Source organism: Lepidochelys kempii, chromosome 6 (genome assembly GCF_965140265.1).
Source record: "Lepidochelys kempii isolate rLepKem1 chromosome 6, rLepKem1.hap2, whole genome shotgun sequence".
Taxonomy (NCBI): Eukaryota; Metazoa; Chordata; order Testudines; family Cheloniidae; genus Lepidochelys; species Lepidochelys kempii.
In genome coordinates this window covers 122,726,048-122,745,397 of record NC_133261.1, presented here as the reverse complement: position 1 = coordinate 122,745,397, position 19,350 = coordinate 122,726,048, and the positions used below count along the sequence as shown (strand labels likewise).

Below are 19,350 nucleotides of genomic sequence, written 5' to 3'. Positions count from 1 at the left end.
GATTGATTCCTTGAGGACCTGCTCCATGATTTTTCCAGGGACTGAGGTGAGGCTGACTGGCCTGTAGTTCCCAGGATCCTCCTTCTTCCCTTTTTTAAAGATTGGCACTAAGTTAGCCTTTTCCCAATCATCTGGGACTTCCCCCGTTCGCCACGAGTTTTCAAAGATAATGGCCAATGGCTCTGCAATCACAGCCGCCAATTCCTTTAGCACTCTTGGATGCAACTCGTCCGGCCCCATGGACTTGTGCACGTCCAGCTTTTCTAAATAATCCCTAACCACCTCTTTCTCCACAGAGGGCTGGCCATCTACTCCCCATGTTGTGAAGCCCAGCGCAGCAGTCTGGGAGCTGTCCTTGTTAGTGAAGACAGAGGCAAAAAAAGCATTGAGCACATTAGCTTTTTCCACATCCTCTGTCACTAGGTTGCCTCCCTCATTCAGTAAGGGGCCCACACTTGCCTTGGCTTTCTTCTTGTTGCCAACATACCTGAAGAAACCCTTCTTGTTACTCTTGATATCTCTTGCTAGCTGCAGCTCCAGGTGCGATTTGGCCCTCCTGATTTCATTCCTACATACCCGAGCAATATTTTTATACTCTTCCCTGGTCATATGTCCAACCTTCCACTTCTTGTAAGCTTCTTTTTTATGTTTAAGATCCGCTAGGATTTCACCGTTAAGCCAAGCTGGTCGCCTGCCATATTTACTATTCTTTCGACGCATCAGGATGGTTTGTCCCTGTAACCTCAACAGGGATTCCTTGAAATACAGCCAGCTCTCCTGGACTCCTTTCTCCTTCATGTTAGTTCCCCAGGGGATCCTACCCACCCGTTCCCTGAGGGAGTCGAAGTCTGCTTTTCTGAAGTCCAGGGTCCGTATCCTGCTGCTTACCTTTCTTCCCTGTGTCAGGATCCTGAACTCAACCAACTCATGGTCACTGCCTCCCAGATTCCCATCCACTTTTGCTTCCCCCACTAATTCTTCCCTGTTTGTGAGCAACATACTGGGCAACATATGGAAAAAAGGGGAAATTGATAGTAATGAATATAAATCAGAAGCTAGGGATTGTAGAAAATTGATAAGGGAAGCAAAGGGACATATGGCAACATCTGTGGCTGGCAGAGTTCAGGAAAATAAAGAGGTTAAGTATACAAGGGGGGAAAAAATGCCAGCAATGGCATTAGTCCACAACTAAATGGAAATAGTAGAATTAGGAATAATAATGCAGAAATGATAGAAGTGTTTTGTGACGGGATCCCCAGGGTGCAGCCTGGGACTTTGGGACCGCTGTGCCCCCTTAACTCTCTCCAGCCCGGGCTTTCTCTCACAATGCTTTGCTAGTGACAAGCAGCAAACCCCTCCAGGCCCTGTTATCAGTCAGTGCAACGGCATGTGGAGCCCTACACCCATCTAGATTGCATGAATGCTCCCAGAGCCACTCGTGAATCACACAGAGAAAGGCACCAGCCAAATCCCGCCCAGCTACCAGCATGGTACCTCAGGAATATACCATCTTGCACTGCTCGTCTTGAGCAGTGCAAATTTATTAATTGGTTCACCACTTCATGAATGGAAAGTGGATATTCACTACCCTTTGCAAACCTGAGGAGATTTACCACATACTTCAGGCAAACTCACTGATAAAGAAACAGTATAACAAATTTATTGACTACAAAAGATAGTTTTTAAGTGATTATAAGTGATAGACAAAAAGTCAGAGTGGTTACCAAAATAAAATATAAGCATGCAGTCTAAACTTTCAACTCTATTAGACTGGGCAACATCTAGATTAAGCAGTTTTTCTCACCCCACTGGATATTGCAGTGCATAGTACACAGGTTTCGCCCTTGAAACCTGGGCCAGTCCCCTCTGTTGGAGTCTTCAGAGTGTCCTTGTTGTTTCCAGCATAGGTGAGGGAAGGAGAAAGGCCAAGCATGGGGCCACTGTGTTTTGTTTTATACTCTTAGTCTATGTGCCTGGAGAACACAAGTCCAGGCATGTTTGGTGCGCATTGCTGAGTCCCCAGGTAAGGCTGAGCAATTCCTCTGGTGTGGCCTTATGCTGGTGAGTCATTGAATCATAGCTCCTTTGCTGGACAATGGCTGTTAATGGTTTTTGACACCCACCCAGGTGTTGGTTACTTTCCTTGGCTTTGTCTCTGGAGAGCTAGTATCTGGGTGCTTCCCAAACCCACAGCATATTTTAGTGACAGCCATACACCACAATTCTCATAACTTCATATACATTAATGATATACATATTTAGATAGAACAGTGACTTTCAGCAGATCATACCCTTTCCCCAAATACTTCACATGGCCTGCTTTATATGCAATATCACAATTATATATAAATGAGGAATATGGGGGTTACAGGACGCTCCCCCAAGGTATAGAATGTAACATGTTCAATAAATATTTGTTCTGTATTTGGGAAAAAACAGATGACGTAGTCATATATAATGATGATGGCAACACTCTTTGTATTCTGCTGGTATCTTGAAAGGATGTTAAACAGCAGCTACTGAAGTTAGACATTTTAAAATCAGCAAATCCAGATAACTTGCATCCAAGAGTTTTAAAGGAGCTGGCTGAGGAGCTCACTGGATTGCTAATGTTGATTTTCTGCAAGTCTTGGATCACTGGAGAAGTTTCAGAAGACTGGAAGAAAGCTAATGTAGTGCTGATATTTTAAAAGGCTAAGAGGGATGACTCTTTTAATTATAGGCTTGTCATTCTGAGGTTAACCCTAGGCAAGATAATATAGTGTCTGATACAGGACATGATTAATAAAGAATTAAAGGAAGATTATATAATTAATTACATTCAACATGGGTTTATGGAAACTAGATCCTGTCAAACTAACTTGATATATATTTTTGATGAGATTACAATTTGATTGATAAAGATAATAGTGTTGATGTAATATACTTAGAATTCTGTAAGGCATTTGACTTGTAAGGCTGACATTTTGATTATTAAAAACTGGAAAGGTATAAAATTAACATGGCACACATTAAGTGGATTAAAAACTGGCTAACTGATAAGTCTCAAAATGTACTTGTAAATGGGGAAATCATCATAGAGCGGGTGTGGTTCTAATGGGGTCCTGCAGGGATCAGTTCTTGGTCCTACATATTTAACATTTTTATCAGTGAAAACATAAACGCTAATAAAATGTGCAGACAACACAAAAATTGAGGGAGTGGTAAATAGCGAAAAGAACAGGTCACTGATATAGGGTGATCTGGATAGCTTGGAATGCTGGCCTTAAGCAAACAATATGTGTTTTAATATGGCTTAATTTAAATGTGTACATCTAGGAAAAATGTAGGATGGGGGACTCTATTCTGGGAGGCAGTGACTCTAAAAAAGATTTGGGGGTCAGGGTGCATCATTAGCTGAACATGAACTCCCAGGATGACGCTGTGGCCAAAAGGGGCTAATGCAATCCTTGGATGCATAAACAGGGGAATCTTGAGTAGGAATACAGAGGCTATTTTACCTCTGCTTGTGGCACTGGTGTAACTGTTGCTGGAATATTGTGTCCAGTTCTGGTGCCCACAATTCAAGAAAGATATTGAAAAATTGGAGAGGGCTCAGAGAAGAGCCATGAGAATGATTAAAGGATTAGAAAACATGCCTTATAGTGACAGGTTTCAGAGTAACAGCCGTGTTAGTCTGTATTCGCAAAAAGAAAAGGAGTACTTGTGGCACCTTAGAGACTAACCAATTTATTTGAGCATGAGCTTTCGTGAGCTACAGCTCACTTCATCGGATGCATCCGATGAAGTGAGCTGTAGCTCACGAAAGCTCATGCTCAAATAAATTGGTTAGTCTCTAAGGTGCCACAAGTACTCCTTTTCTTTATGCCTTATAGTGATAGCCTAAAAGAGCTCAATTTATTTAGCTTAACAAAGAGAAGCCACACACAGCTCTTCTCCTCCTGAAGAGCTCTGTGTGGCTTGAAAGATTGTCTCTCTCGCCAGCAGAAGTTGGTCCAATAAAAGATATAACCTCACCTTTGTCTCTCTAATATTCTGGAACCAACACGGCTAAAACACCACTGCATACCATTCCCATCTAGAAGACTCTTCATCAGTTTAACACCTGTAACTTTTTAGGAATATTCACATTATAGCAGGCTTTGGCTTTTAAATTTGTTTTTGCTCTGTCAGCAGTATAAAATATTTTTATTTAATTAAACACATCCCCTTGCTTCATTACTTAGTCTTCCTGGAAATATACTCCTTTTTTCATTTCTAAGTACATATAGCCATTCTCTAGTATGATGCAGTTTTGTTCTTGCCTGTTCAAATGTGACAAAAGATGAAATTTCAGAGTGTTTTTTGATCAGTCCAGGTGAATTTAAGTTTCTTATCGGCATCACAATTTCAGTTTTCCTTACATAGGCAGGATGGGGCAAGTTTTGAGTTTCTACTTTTCCTTCTAGAATCTCTTAGCTTATTTTTTCCAGTCAAACTAAGTCTTTCAATTAAGGGAGGGTTAAAAATGCATTGAGAAATTTAGAGAAGTTTTTGGAAGGAAAACTGATACTTGTTCCTTTTCTGGCATGGCAGTGCAGCTTGTTCTAGCTGGGTTTTAGGCCAAGCCTCCAAACCACGGGTCCCAGTGCTTTCTGAGGTAGTAAAAACTCTAACTTCTCTGCAGCCTCAATTTCAGATGTTAGGATCAAGTTTCTGTATCCAAAGGTAATTTCCAGGTACCCAAATAACTTAGCCTGTCCAGTGGATGCTTAATACAGATCTGGAGTGGCTCATGACTATGAGAGCTTACTTTAGGGCAGACTGTCAAAAACAGGGCAGACACCCCAAACTGGTAGTGTGTTCTATAATTAGTTTCACAAGCCCAGAAACAAATGTGAACTCCTGGATCACTATAATGGAGTCACATACAGTCCATTAGGCCCTGCAGTAGATGATAAATGGTCACTTATGCCAAAGACCACAAAATATTCGGGTTGCTCCCAGTCCCAAGAGTAGCTTACTCCAGATCAATTTGTACCTTAAATCTCACACTGAAGACCATGATTGTAGCCAATCCTATAGTAAATTGACTAAAGATTTATTAATGAGGAAAAAGAAATGAGTTAAAGCAAGCAAGGTTATACACACAAGTGAGTTAACATCTGTGTTTCCTAAAGATGACGGATATGTAGTGATCTGTCCATTCAAAATGTCTTTCAGGGTGGACTCAGTGGTAACCCTTGGGGATCTCTGCCTTAGTTTAGTGTCTCTGGCCTTGTGAGAGTTTAAACAGCAAAGAGATTAAAATTTTTCTTGCTGTTTTATCTGTTACATTTAGCCTTCCAGTCCATGAGATGAGCTCCTTTATAAGTAGCATTTCCAAGATCTGATAAGGCCATTCACCAATCCTTTGTATTGTGATGTTCCTTAATGGCCTGTTCAAACTTGAGAGGCATCCTGAATGGCCGGGGAGAGGGGAGATGATTCCTGTGCCAGGGTTCACAAGTTCAGAGCAAATATTTTTGAAGTTACAAAGCAAAAGTTACAAATTTCCTTATAGCATGGAAAGCAGACATTACAAATGAGATTAATGCATGCAACAACTTGCTTACACTCATGTCAGGACTGTCAAGTGCTCCTGAAGCACTTACATGAGAGGAAAGTGATCAGGAACAGTCAGCATGGATTCACCAAGGGAAGGTCATGCCTGACTAATCTAATCGCCTTCTATGATGAGATTACTGGTTCTGTGGATGAAGGGAAAGCAGTGGATGTATTGTATCTTGACTTTAGCAAAACTTTTGACACGGTCTCCCACAGTATTCTTGTCAGCAAGTTAAGGAAGTACGGGCTGGATGAATGCACTATAAGGTGGGTAGAAAGTTGGCTAGATTGTTGGGCTCAACGGGTAGTGATCAATGGCTCCATGTCTAGTTGGCAGCCGGTGTCAAGTGGAGTGCCCCAGGGGTTGGTCCTGGGGCCGGTTTTGTTCAATATCTTCATAAATGATCTGGAGGATGGTGTGGATTGCACTCTCAGCAAATTTGCGGATGATACTAAACTGGGAGGAGTGGTAATATGCTGGAGGGCAGGGATAGGATACAGAGGGACCTAGAAAAATTGGAGGATTGGGCCAAAAGAAATCTGAGGAGGTTCAATAAGGATAAGTGCAGGGTCCTGCACTTAGGATGGAAGAACCCAATGCACAGCTACAGACTAGGGACCGAATGGCTAGGCAGCAGTTCTGCAGAAAAGGACCTAGGGGTGACAGTGGACGAGAAGCTGGATATGAGCCAGCAGTGTGCCCTTGTTGCCAAGAAGGCCAATGGCATTTTGGGATGTATAAGTAGGGGCATAGTGAGCAGATCGAGGGACGTGATCATCCCCCTCTATTCGACATTGGTGAGGCCTCTTCTGGAGTACTGTGTCCAGTTTTGGGCCCCACACTACAAGAAGGATGTGGATAAATTGGAGAGAGTCCAGCGAAGGGCAACAAAAATGATTAGGGGTCTGGAACACATGACTTCTGAGGAGAGGCTGAGAGAACTGCGATTGTTTAGTCTGCAGAAGAGAAGATTGAGGGGGGATTTCATAGCTGCTTTCAACTACCTGAGAGGTAGTTCTAGAGAGGATGGTTCTAGACTATTCTCAGTGGTGGAGAGGACAGGACAAGGAGTAATGGTCTCAAGTTGCAGTGGGGGAGGTTTAGGTTGGATATTAGGAAAAACTTTTTCACTAGGAGGGTGGTGAAAGACTGGAATGCATTACCTAGGGAGGTGGTGGAATCTCCTTCCTTAGAAGTTTTTAAGGTCAGGCTTGACAAAGCCCTGGCTGGGATGATTTAATTGGGGATTGGTCCTGCTTTTGAGCAGGGAGTTGGACTAGATGACCTCCTGAGGTCCCTTCCAACCCTGATATTCTATGATTCTATGTCGTAGAGTCTAAACACGGAATACATTCTTATAAGACTAATACCTATTTTGAACAAAACTAACATACAGGTGAGCTGGTTTGGTTTCCAGCTATAGTTTGTCAGTTCTCAGCTAACACCTGCGGCTTTGACTAGAGCTGGCACTTGTTTTACCAGTGTCACACCAAGAGGCAAAGGTTTTCTGTTAATCTTTCCCCTCTCTTCTCTACAGGATTTAAAAAGAGGTCTAGGTCAACTGAACCAAATGTCATAAGTTCAGCACGAAAAGCTTTTTAGGGGGTTGTTTTGTAGAGCACACTTAAGGCCTTAACTTCATGTTTCATATGATACTAGTAAAGTAGATCAGATTGTCTCCAGAACAGCCAGGGTTTAAATGTTTGTCTGATTGTTTTTGTTATTGCTACTCCTTGTAGTAGGCTCACAATTTCAAGGTCCTGTTGGGGCTCATTCAGTCAATATGTGTCTAAAATTGTTGCCAACCTCTGTGCAGATAGTACGACGACGTGCACCAATATAACACCCCAGTTATATTTATTTTCTGTTCAGATGAGTAAAGCTGCCACAGAGAATACTCAGATTGCTTTCTCAGTGCACTATTGCTTGCTCTCTGTCTCGTGACATGAATCTGATTTTGACCATTGGTGTTACAGAACCTGTTTCCATGTTGTGAGCACCCAATCTTTCTCACACCTTTGTTTTTTTAGGATGTCTCTCTAGTTTCTGTTCCAGATATTTTATCAGTTGCTTACATAAAATTATATCTGCAAAATATATTTTGGTGGTAATTGAACTCTCATCTCTTTGCTGTCTTGAATGAAGCTAGTCTCTCTTTTGTAAAGATTTTCTGGGAATGGGAATCCATAATAATTCCTTTTTGGAAAAAAAGACTTACCTGTCTTTAAATACTCATCTGCTCACTCTCCCCAACCAAATTGGGAGTATGTTTTTCATACTCTTTTGCTTTTCAAAAAAGGAACATATGAGGCAATAGGGGCTGCTATACCATCTCATGAGAGTAAGTGCATGACACCTGCTTGTGAGGCATGTTAATGGTGCTAGGGCATAGAACTGTGGGAGCTTCCAACAATGATGTACTAGAAGCACAGATGTGGGAAAGTAGTATGAATACATCCAATATCTTCAGAGATCAAGAATTGTAGGTAAGTAGTATTCTTATTTTCCCAGTGCTTTTTAAAGCCTCCCTCAGAACAGGTCACTACATTCTCAGGAACTAACTCATCACAGTTTGAGAAACCTTGACCTAACGTAGCTCTTTCTTCTTTGTGTTTCAGAAATGTACTGGAGGAGATTCGTATCAGAAAGACGGTAGATGAGTGGATTAAAGCAATCAGTGTGGAAATTCAGGTATGGCTGGAAGAAAATGTATGAGTTAAAGTTTCTTGCATTGTAAGACACACTTGTGGTTTTTTAAAATGTAGACTTCTAAGAAATATTGTTCACTCTCCATATGAAAACATCAGGAGACTATTAGGCCAATTTGTAGCTTAACAACAAAATATTCACACCTATTTTAAAACTTGTTTAGCTTATTGAAAATCACTACATCACAGTTACTGTTTAACATGAAAAACAAGCCATTTGTCAGAACTTCAAAGTTGTCCCCAGCCTCTCCTGATAGACTGGAAGATAAAATCTCGTTTGACTATGTTTCCATTTTATCTTTAGGCAGAAATGGCAAAAAGTGATTATGAACAAACACAATATAATCAAAAAGATCTAAAGACTCCATGGATCAAGAGAACACAGAATACCAGGGATATGAAGACCAACAAAGAAATTAAAGCAAAAACTCAAAAAACCCAAGGATCCTTAACAAAGAAGTACTTATCTGCTGCTAAGCCTTCTGAGAAGGCGTCAGAGGATAATTTTAGAAGGCAGAGCTTGAGAAGTTATTCAGTTTCTGAAACTTTGCTGAAGAAAGAAGGAAGGGCAGAGGTAAAGGGTTTTGTTTATTATTTGGAGTTCCTTCTGGTAATGATGGCCCTACTTCAGTTTCCAGGAGAGAACTGAATTGGAACTGTCAGTGTCCTGCTTTATGATTGACAGTAATTAAAATGTTCACATGTAAGGCAAATATTCCTCTACACACAGTGCTAGTTGAGTAGTATCTGGAATACTGCACATTTAATTCTGGACAATTATGCTATAAGGCACAGGATTTGTAGGGTTTGTTTAAAGGGTAGTTTGAGTGTACATTACTTCATTTATAATTAATATTACCATAAATGCAAATTTAAAATAAAATGGCTCCCTCCTTTGGGTTTCCATTGTGAGGACTGGCTTTATTTTTATGCTTGTAGAGTACATAGCTAATTGGCACTTAATAAATAATATGTAACAGGGTATAAAAAGGTAAAGTTGATTGTATACTTGATACTGATTGATGCAAAAGTTCTTATGCATAACGACAACTAATTTATCAAATTACATAGGAAGTGTCAGGGTTCCTTCCCCACTCTGAACTCTAGGGTACAGATGTGGGGACCGGCATGAAAGACCCCTAAACTTATTCTTACCAGCTTAGGTTAAACACTTCCCCAAGGTACAAACTTTGCCTTGGCCTTGAACAGTATGCTGCCACCACCAAGTGTTTTAAACAAAGAACAGGGAAAGAGGCCACTTGGATACATCTTTCCCCAAAATATCCCCCCAAGCCCTACACCCCCTTTCCTGGGGAAGGCTTGGTAATAATCCTCACCAATTGGTACAGGTGAACGCAGACCCAAACCCTTGGATCTTAAGAACAATGAAAAATCAATCAGGTTCTTAAAAGAAGAATTTTAATTAAAGAAAAGGTAAAAGAATCACTTCTGTAAAATCAGGATGAAAAACACTTTACAGGGTATTCAGATTCAAAACACAGAGGCTCCCCCTCTGGGCAAAACCTTAAAGTTACAGAGAACAGGAATAAACCTCCCTCTTAACACAGGGAAGATTCACATAAAACAAAAGATAAACTAATCCGCCTTGCCTGGTTTACCTATACTGGTTGCAATATTGGACATTTGGATTAGGATGGTTTGGAGAAGATGGATTTCTGTCTGGCCTCTCTCAGTCCCAAGAGAGAACAAACATGTAAAGAAAGAGCACAAACAAAAGCCTTTCCCCCTCCAAGATTTGAAAGTATCATGTTCCCTTATTGGTCCTTTGGGTCAGGTGCCAGCCAGGTTAGCTGAGCTTCTTAACCCTTTACAGGTAACAGGATGCTGCCTCTGGCCAGGAGGGATTTTATAGCACTGTATACAGAAAGGCGGTTACCATTCCCTTTATATTTATGACAGGAAGTAAAAAATAAATAAATAAAAAGCCAAGATTTACAGTTCGTCTAACACTGTTTCATTTCTGTATCTTATTTGTCCATAATACTTCACAAAATGTAAAACTGCTGGAAAAAAATGTGTAGTAATAATTACACATTTAATTCTTCACATATGGAGAATTTAGAAATTACTTTTCTTCTGTGCAGGGACCTCTGAAAGCAAGTGCAGTGGAGCAGAATGAAGAGTATCTGTCCCAGGTATATGGGAAACCAATTTACCAGGGCCACCGCAGCAAGCTTAAAAAAGCGCCATATCTCAGGTTCAACTCTCCATCTCCCAAATCCAAACCTCAAAGACCAAAAATTATAGAGTGTGTTAGGGGTAAGTAATCCTTTGATATAAATGTTTAAATTATAAACAGGTGTGTCTGTTGTCACTTCCCATTAGGTGCTTTCTTTCAGGTTTTTCTTTTCAAATTCCTTATAGCAGATTCAGTTGCTTGTTTACAGCGGGCACACTCTTCAAGTTAAGCTTTAGTGAGTTGTGATAACCATTCTCTTTTTCCCCTCATTATTTGAGAGCCAAGCTTTCTGAAATTCATCCCTAGTACATGTTGTAAAATGAACAAGTTATATTATTACTGGCATAGCTGTGATATTCATACTTGTAATGGAAATTCATCTTCAGCCTTCTGCTTATAGTCTCTCTTCTTAACATGCACGTAATACTCTGGAAGTATTTTTTTTGTTACTGTATCAAACTTTAGATCCCATCTCTTTCAAAACTCTCATTTTTTATGACAGATTAGCGATCCATGATCAATTCAATATATGCTTTCACTGTGTTTTAAGAAATATATAGTTGAATTATTACACTTGTCATATCTCCATAGTTAAAGTTGCATTAAAAATGGGGTTTACAATTCTGTTTTTCTATACATGTAGGTAGCCTTTAAGTGTGAAATCATGGAACTAGAAGGGACCTCAAGCTCATCTAGTCCAGTCCCCTGCACTTATGGCAGGACTAAGTATTATCTAGACCATCCCTGTCTAACCTGCTCTTAAAAATATCCCATGATGGAGACTCCACAACCTCCCTAGGCAATTTATTCCAGTGCTTAACCACCCTGACAGTTAGGAAGTTTTTCCTAATGTCCAACCTAAACCTCCCTTGCTACAATTTAAGCCCATTGCTTCTTGTCCTATCCTCTGAGGTTAAGAAAAACAATTTTTCTTCCTCCTCCTTTTAACAACCTTTTATGTACTTGAAAACTGTTGTGTCCCCTCTGTCTTTTTTCCAGACTAAACAAACCCAATTTCTTAAATCCTCCCTCATAGGTCATGTTTTCTAAAAAAATAATTTTTGTCGCTCTTCTCTGGACTCTCTCCAATTTGTCCACATCCTTCCTGAAATGTGGTGCCCAGAGCTGGACACAATACTCCAGATGAGGCCTAACAGCGCGGAGTAGAGCGGAAGAATTACTTCTCGTGTCTTGCTTACAGCACTTCTGCTAATACATCCTAGAATGATGTTCGTGTTGCACTGTTGACTCATATTTAGCTTGTGATCCACTATGACCCCCAGATCCCTTTCTGCAGTACTCCTTCCTAGGCTGTCCTTTCTCATTTTGTATGTGTACAACTGATTGTTCCTTCTTAAGTGGAGTACTTTGCATTTGTGCTTCTTGAATTTCATCCTATTTACTTCAGACCATTTCTCCAGTTTGTCCAAATCATTTTGAAATTTAATCCTATCCTCCAAAGCCCTTGCAACCCCTCCCAGCTTGGTACTGTCCACAAACTTTATAAGTGTACTCTCTATGCCATGATCTAAATCATTGATGAAGATATTGAACAGAACCGGATCCAGAACTGATCCCTGCGGGACCCCACTCATTATGCCCTTCCAGCATGACTCTGAACCACTAATAACTACTCTCTGGGAACGATTTTCCAACCAGTTATGCACCCACCTTATAGTACATGGGTGGCCAACCTGTGGCTCCGGAGCCACATGCGGCTCTTCAGAAGTTAACATGTGGCTCCTTGTCTAGGCACCGACTCCGGGGCTGGCGCTTTAGGCACCAGCTTTCCAGTGTGCCACGGGGTGCTCACTGCTCAACCCCTGGCTCTGCCAAGGGTCCTGCCCCCACTCCACCCCTTCCCGCCCCCTCTCCTGAGCCTGCAGTGCTCTTGCTCCTTCCCCTTCGCTCCCCCGGGCTTCCTGCATGCCACGAAACAGCTGATCAGGAGGTGCGGGGAGGTGCTGATTGGTGGGACCGCCGGTGGGTGGGAGGCGCTGGGAGCAGGGCGGGGAGCTGATGGGGGGGCTGCTGATGTATTACTGTGGCTCTTTGGCAATGTACATTGTTAAATTCTGGCTCCTTCTCAGGCTCAGGTTGGCCACCCCTGTTATAGTAGCTCAATTTAGGGTGCATTTCCCTAGTTTGTCTATGAGAAGGTCATGCGAGACAGTATCAAAAGCTTTACTAAAGTCATGATATACCAAGTTTACCGCTTCCCTCCATCTACAAGACTTGTCACCCTGTCAAAGAAAGCTATCAGGTTGGTTTGACGTGATTTGTTTTTGACAAATCCATGCTGACTGTTACTTATCACCTTATTATCTTCTAGATGTTTGGAAATTGATTGCTTAATTATTTGCTCCGTTATCTTTCCGAGTACAGAAGTTAAGCTGACTGGTCTATAATTCTCCTGGTTGTCCCTTTCCCCTTTTTATAGATTGGCATGATATTTGCCCTTTTCCAGTCTTCTGTTACCTCTCCTGTCTTCCATGACTTTTCAAAGATAATCACTAATGGCTCACATATCTCCTCAGTCAGCTCCTTGAGTATTCTAGGATGCATTTCAACAGGCCCTGGTGACTTGAAGACATCTAATTTGTCCAAGTAATTTTTAACTGTTTTTTCCCTATTTTAGCCTCTTCTGATCCTACCACATTTTCACTGCCATTCACTGTGTTAGACATCCAATCACCACCAACCTTCTTGGTGAAAACTGAAACAAAGACATCATTAAAGCACTTCTGCCATTTCCACATTTTCTGTTGTTATTCCCCCGCCTACCCTGTCCTTGGTCTTCCTCTTGCTTCTAATGTATTTGAAGAATGTTTTCTTGTTACCCTTTATGTCTTTAGCTAGTTTGATCTGTCACATAGTGTTAGTTCTTATGCCATTTGAAATGTCTGTGTGGTTTGTATGTGTTATCTTTTCATTTCTACATTAAAATGTTTGAAGTTGTTGTTGAAATTTGTTTGTGGCAGTCAAACTTTTTTAATCAGGTGGTTACTTTTAAAAAACATTGTCTCATTTCACATAAACTTTCAGAGAGGTGAATCCTGAGCAGATCTGGTATGAGAACTAACTTTTAGGATTGTGGGTAGGATTAACTTTTGCCATTATTTTTCATAACTTAGTTTTCCATTAGCAAAACCTGGGGACTGTTCTCCCTCAAAGAAACTCATAAAGAATTGCCCTCTATCAAAATGGTTGCTATTTCCCATTGTTCTTAATACAACTGAAGCTATTGGAGACCTCTGTTTTTGTATAGTCTGTACAGGAGGAAGTTTAGCAGATATGGCCATCCCCTTGAATCATTCCCAGTGAAAGTGACACTAAGTTGCCCTTTAAGGTGTGAGGAGGCAGAGGGGGTCACTGGGAGGATCCAGAAACTATGGGAATCTGAGAAGCAGGAAGGAAACGTAGGAGAGTTGGAAGGGAATGTGGTGTGCAGAAGGGGGAAAATGAGGACATGAGTAGCAGACATGTAGGGGAATGTAGGAGGAAGCCAGAGAAATAGGAGAGGAAGTGGGGAAGAATATGAAGAGTAGGAAAGGGAGAGCAAGCATAAGGAGGAGTATAGAAGACAAGACACGATGGGAGACTGTGGAGGGAGAATGTGAGTTACCAAACAATTACATTAACTTCTCTCAATGTAAATGTGTGGATATTCAATGTACTGAAAATAGTGTGCAAAAGGGAAGGCTGATTTGGAGTCTTGTGTGATTGGAAGGAGTAGTTGGTTAGGGTGCTGGGAGGCAGTTAAAGGCTAGAGTGTGTGGTTTGTGGCAAACATGATTGAGGTAGGGATAAAGTGTGTATCTGGGGGTGGAAGAGTAGAGAGTACATATCATTAATTGTTTTAACATTTAATTTATTTGCTTATGTGACTTGTTGTCGAGGTGGGTTTTATAGAAACCGTATCTGTTTAGTAACAGAGCTTTTTGTGTTTTAACTACAGTGAGCGTTGTCAATATGCCATATGCTGTATAAACAGAGATTGACTGGATGAAGATGGGTAATTCTTTAATTTTTAAAGCAAAAACAGATCAGTTTAGGAAATAAGTCAGACTGTGCTTTAAATGTCACATGGTAATTATGATTAACAATTTAGTGGATATCAAAGAGTAGTAATGACTTGTTGTGACAGGGTCCCCTGGGTGCAACCTGGACTGTGGAACTGCTGAGCCCTCTGTCCCACCAACCTGGTATAATAAAACTATAGTAAAATAACGTAGTTATCCTGTAGTTGGAACGCTGTGCAAGTTACATTGATCTCTCTGTATCTGGTTAATAAATAAAGTAAGACATGTTTATTTTCTCTTTAGGGGAAAAAGGGGAAGAGGATGGGAATATACTGTGTCATTTCATGAGAAATTACTGTAAATAGAGCTTCCATAGAGTTAATCTAGTCCTAAGCTTTCCAACTGAAGTTTTAGCCTGAGGTAGGACGGTACTTGACTGGTACTTAAAATACCTAATTTTATTACCCGTCTTTGCCACAGAATTCTTGGGTTGACCTTGGGCAAGTTGCTTAAATCCTCTGTGCTTCAGTTCCTTGTTAGTAAAATTGGTGAAATAATACTTTCTAATAGGTATTGGAAATAATTTGTTCATGTTTTTCTGAGGTGCTGATATACTACATTGATTGAAACTATATAGTGGTATAGACTAGAAATGTGTAGACTGTTATCAAGTGACCCTTTAACTTTCTCTTTGTTAAGCTAAATAGATTGAGCTCTTTGAGTCTATCACTATAAGGCATGTTTTCTAATCACTTTAATCGTTCTTGTGGCTGTTCTCTGACCGCTGTCCAATTTATCAACATCCTTTTTGATTCCCGACCCTGGAGATTGCATACCATGTTACATAGACCACAGAACCATTGAAAGTAGTTAGCCTCATGGTTGATTGTCAAGATAATCTAATTTTATTAAAGGTTTCAGAGTAACAGCCGTGTTAAAAGTACTTGAAAATCTAGTTCAGAGAATGTACCAAGAAATTCAGATTGCCCTGTTTGCTGCTCAATCCTAATTGTTATTTACCACTCTGCCAGTCTTTGTCATTGCAAATATTTATCATCAATGATTTTATATGCTCTTCTGGATCATCTATGAAAATGTTTAATAGGGTTGGGCCTGCTACCTATTCTTGTGGAACCCACTAGGAAACTCCCCAATTTGAGGATGTTTCCTCATTGACAACTAATTTTTGAGATCTGTCAGTTAGCCACTTCTTAATCCATTTAATGTGTGGTTTATTGTTATTGTATAGTGCTACTTTTTTAATATTGCTGTGGATCTAGAGCAACTTCAGTTCGTTAATTATCCTGGATTCACACTAGTATAATTGAGAGCAGAATTTCTCCCTTAAATCATAAAGAGTATACATATCGGTAACATTTTAGATTATTGTTTAGTGTGGTCAGGCTAGTGTAGTGTGGTCAGGCTAGTGTTGCTATGTGAGAACATAAGAATGGCCATACTGGGGCAGACCAATGGTTTGTCTAGCCCCACTATCCTGCCGTCCGAGAGTGGCCCAGTGCCAAGTGCATCAGAGGGAATGAAGAGAACAGGGCAATTATTGTGTGATCCATCCCCTGTTGTCCAGTCCCAGCTTCTGGCAGAACCTTATCTGTGTTTAAATTCTCAAGTTTAATGTGGAATAACGTACACTTTTTGCACAGAATGTGTATTGCATAGGAAGTTTTATGCATGCACAGCAAAAAATACAGGACTCAATATATGTTCCACTCGATGCTTAGATGTTGTTAAATAGGGTTAGTTTGTAAATACATTTTCAACGCTGGATTGACAAATCAGTTTTCCCATGTTGATGCTGTGTCTATATTTATGAGTGGGAAGTTTTCACAGTTTGTCCTGCTGCAGCGGTTGAAAAAGCTCCGGGTGGACAGTTAAGAAGCAAGACACAAACCCCAAATTGGTGGTGAGCTCTATACTTAGATTTTATCAATCAAATATCTAGTGTAAATGCCTCACACACCATAACATTCTTAACATTGAGTCAGAGAGAGTCCCCTTGGGTACTCCAGTCTATCTTGTCACCTAGGCAAGGTGACCTTTGTGATAGATGTTCCCTTACACCAAAAATCACAATAATAATTAGGGTACACCAAATCCCAAAGGACCAGTCACTTTACCACAGGTCAGTTGCACCTTAGCTCTCACACCAAAGACAACATATGTAGCCAATCCTATATTAAACTATCAAAAGATTTATTAACTAGGAAATGGAAATAAGAAAGTTATTTAGAAGGTTAAAGTAGGTAAACATATATGCAAACAAGTAAGTCACTCTTAATTTTGAAAAGGTAATGGAAGCTTCTATAATAAACAAGCGCTATATGTCTTTTAGGGTTAATCCATGCCAAGCACTGGCAATCTTTTGCTTATGCTTAGTAATCCTTGCTCCTCAGGGACCAAGCCGCATAAAAGTTACAGGATGTGTCTACAGATACAGTGCTGCAATGGAGAGCTTCTCTTGTCAATGTAGGTACTCCATCTCCCCGGGTAGTTATGTAGATGGAAGAAGCCCTCCCATTGACTTAGTACTGTCTACACTGGGCGTTAAATCGGTATAACTGTGTTGCTCAGCGGAGTGGATTTTCCATACCCCTGAGCGACGTAGTTACACCGACATAAGTTGGTAGTGTAGACCAAGCCACAGTTCCTCCTTGTGGAGACTTTTTTTATTTCTTTTCCCCTTCTACTTCGAGTTGCAAATTCAGATGTTGGGAAGAATTCAGTTGCACATCTCCTTTGCATGGAGGCCGAGAAAGCAATTCTGAAGTTCCACAATGTTTAGTTTGGTGTTGATGGGTTTTCTTTTGTTGGGCAAAATATAAGACCTGTTGGGAACTAGTATTTTACACTTGTTAATGCTTCTCTCCTGTCTGATGATTTACAGTCGAAGAAATGCACTTAAATATTACCTTATAACATAGCATACAGGTATTATAAGTGAAATTAATATATGCAACAACTTAAATGCCTTTCATAAAGTCTAAACACATTTTTGTAACTCTCATAACTATTTTAACCGTATTAACACAGAGATGAGCCACACTGGTTCCCGCTATATATTTGTTAGTGTTCAGTGAGGCCTAGGGGCATTGGCATGTGCTGCCAGGGTCAGTTTGTAGTTCATTGGATAATAAAGCCAGCAATGTATAGTATACACCTGTTGTTTCTTTTCCTAATTGGTCTTAGGCATTTTATGTTGTGATTTGTTTCTACTTAAGTTTTTGTGTTACATGTTATTTAAATGGAAGGAGAGCTGCTTTCTTTAACTAAATACAGGGTTGTATATAGAATTTCCCTTATTCCTTATGGTGTTTCACATACAGCCCTATATTTACTTTTCTCTCTTTCATAAATCCTTGAAGGTCAGCCTACTCTGTTTCGATAGCAGTTTCAGTTATCTGATCACTTGGTTTGAGTGCTGTGCAAAATAAAAACAGAAGAAAATTCATTGGCAGGGTGGAGTGCCATAAAACAGGTATTTTTGGTGGGGGAAGTTGTGAGTTTGGTGTATCTTTACAGAATTTCTTTCTGCTGTCAGTATTGAGGAATATAACATATTCATCACTTCCAGTATTTTTTATTTATTAGAACAATGGCTGGTCATACCGTCTCTGTTTTTAAAGCAGTTATACATAGTTATTACAATCAAACAATTTGTATTACATAAGCTTTATACTAGTATATGACATTGTGTGAATGCACGTGAGAGATGTATAATTTTGTTGATTCTCATTTCAGGTACTAAGGTAAGGTCAGCAAGAACACAAACCAACTCTTGCACACAGAAAGTAATAATCAGTCCTAAGAGGCAGCGGCCACTTTCTGCACCCCTTAAAGAAAGTCAGTATCTGTTCAGCCCCAGCAGAGAAATGCCTGATGTCTCCGGTCCACTTGAAGGCCATCTAATTCCTATGGCTATTCCATTAGGTAAGAACAACCAAAAGCCTAATGAGTTGTATGGGCTAGATTCGTCCCTGCTGCTTCTGAGAGAAGCATCTCTTATCTCTCTGTATCAGTGATGGCTTCTGTGCCCATGGAGATTTACAACTGCCCTTCCTTTGGGGACCCTGGTATGGGGGCGCAGTTTTAAATTCTGATGGGACTCAGTAGAAGCTTAACATGCAGAGGCTGTGGTGGGAATCTGTGTATCCTCTGTTTCTTTTAGCCAGGCCCACTCCTAGCCAGCACCACTCACACCTTGTGCTGCCCGTTTGAGGACATCCTGGCAGAGGAGAGATTGCTGGCATTTTGCACTGCAGGAGCCTCTTTCCTGGTACTCTTCCCATCACTGAGACTCTGCCTTTGGCTCTACAGGAGGAGACAGTGTTGATCAGAGAATGAATTCTGGGCCCTGGAATTTAATCTGCATGACAGAGAGTAGATATAAATTGATCATTTCTGCCCAGCAGTTTCAATAATATTGTCCCAAGTTGATTAGAGCATATTGATCATCACTGAGATAGTTTCCTCTTGAGAGTAGATATAGTCTGAGTACTGTTAGTATATAGACAGAGGTTAATATTAAGCTGACACCTAAAGATAATAAATATACAAAAAAGAGGGGCTGCAGTCAGAGCTCACAGGATGTTCTGTCCTGAATCATATCTTGACTAACTGGCCTACTAGTTCTAGATAGGAGGACGCAGGGGGAGACTGTGTACTGTAGGTATTGATTTTATATAGCCCATATCCCGTAGATCAAAAATGTCTGTCAGTTACGATGACTCAAGCTTTTGTGTAGCACAGGTGACTGCAGTTATTGTTGTTTCATAACACTAGGTGGCACTGTAGTCAATTGAACTACTAGAAAACAAT

At 40.6% G+C, this 19,350-nt stretch overlaps 1 protein-coding gene across 11 annotated transcripts in view; it reads left to right on the top strand.

Annotated features, from left to right (window-relative positions):
* The window catches only part of KIAA0586 (KIAA0586 ortholog), a 134,118-nt gene that overhangs the window by 40,018 nt on the left and 74,750 nt on the right, over positions 1-19,350 (top strand). For all 11 annotated transcript variants that reach the window (XM_073349981.1, XM_073349977.1, XM_073349972.1 and 8 more), the window contains 4 exons: positions 8,206-8,278; positions 8,600-8,869; positions 10,401-10,575; positions 18,274-18,462. In XM_073349981.1, coding sequence (XP_073206082.1) covers positions 8,206-8,278; positions 8,600-8,869; positions 10,401-10,575; positions 18,274-18,462 — 707 coding nt within the window. The remainder of the gene's footprint in view (positions 1-8,205; positions 8,279-8,599; positions 8,870-10,400; positions 10,576-18,273; positions 18,463-19,350) is intronic.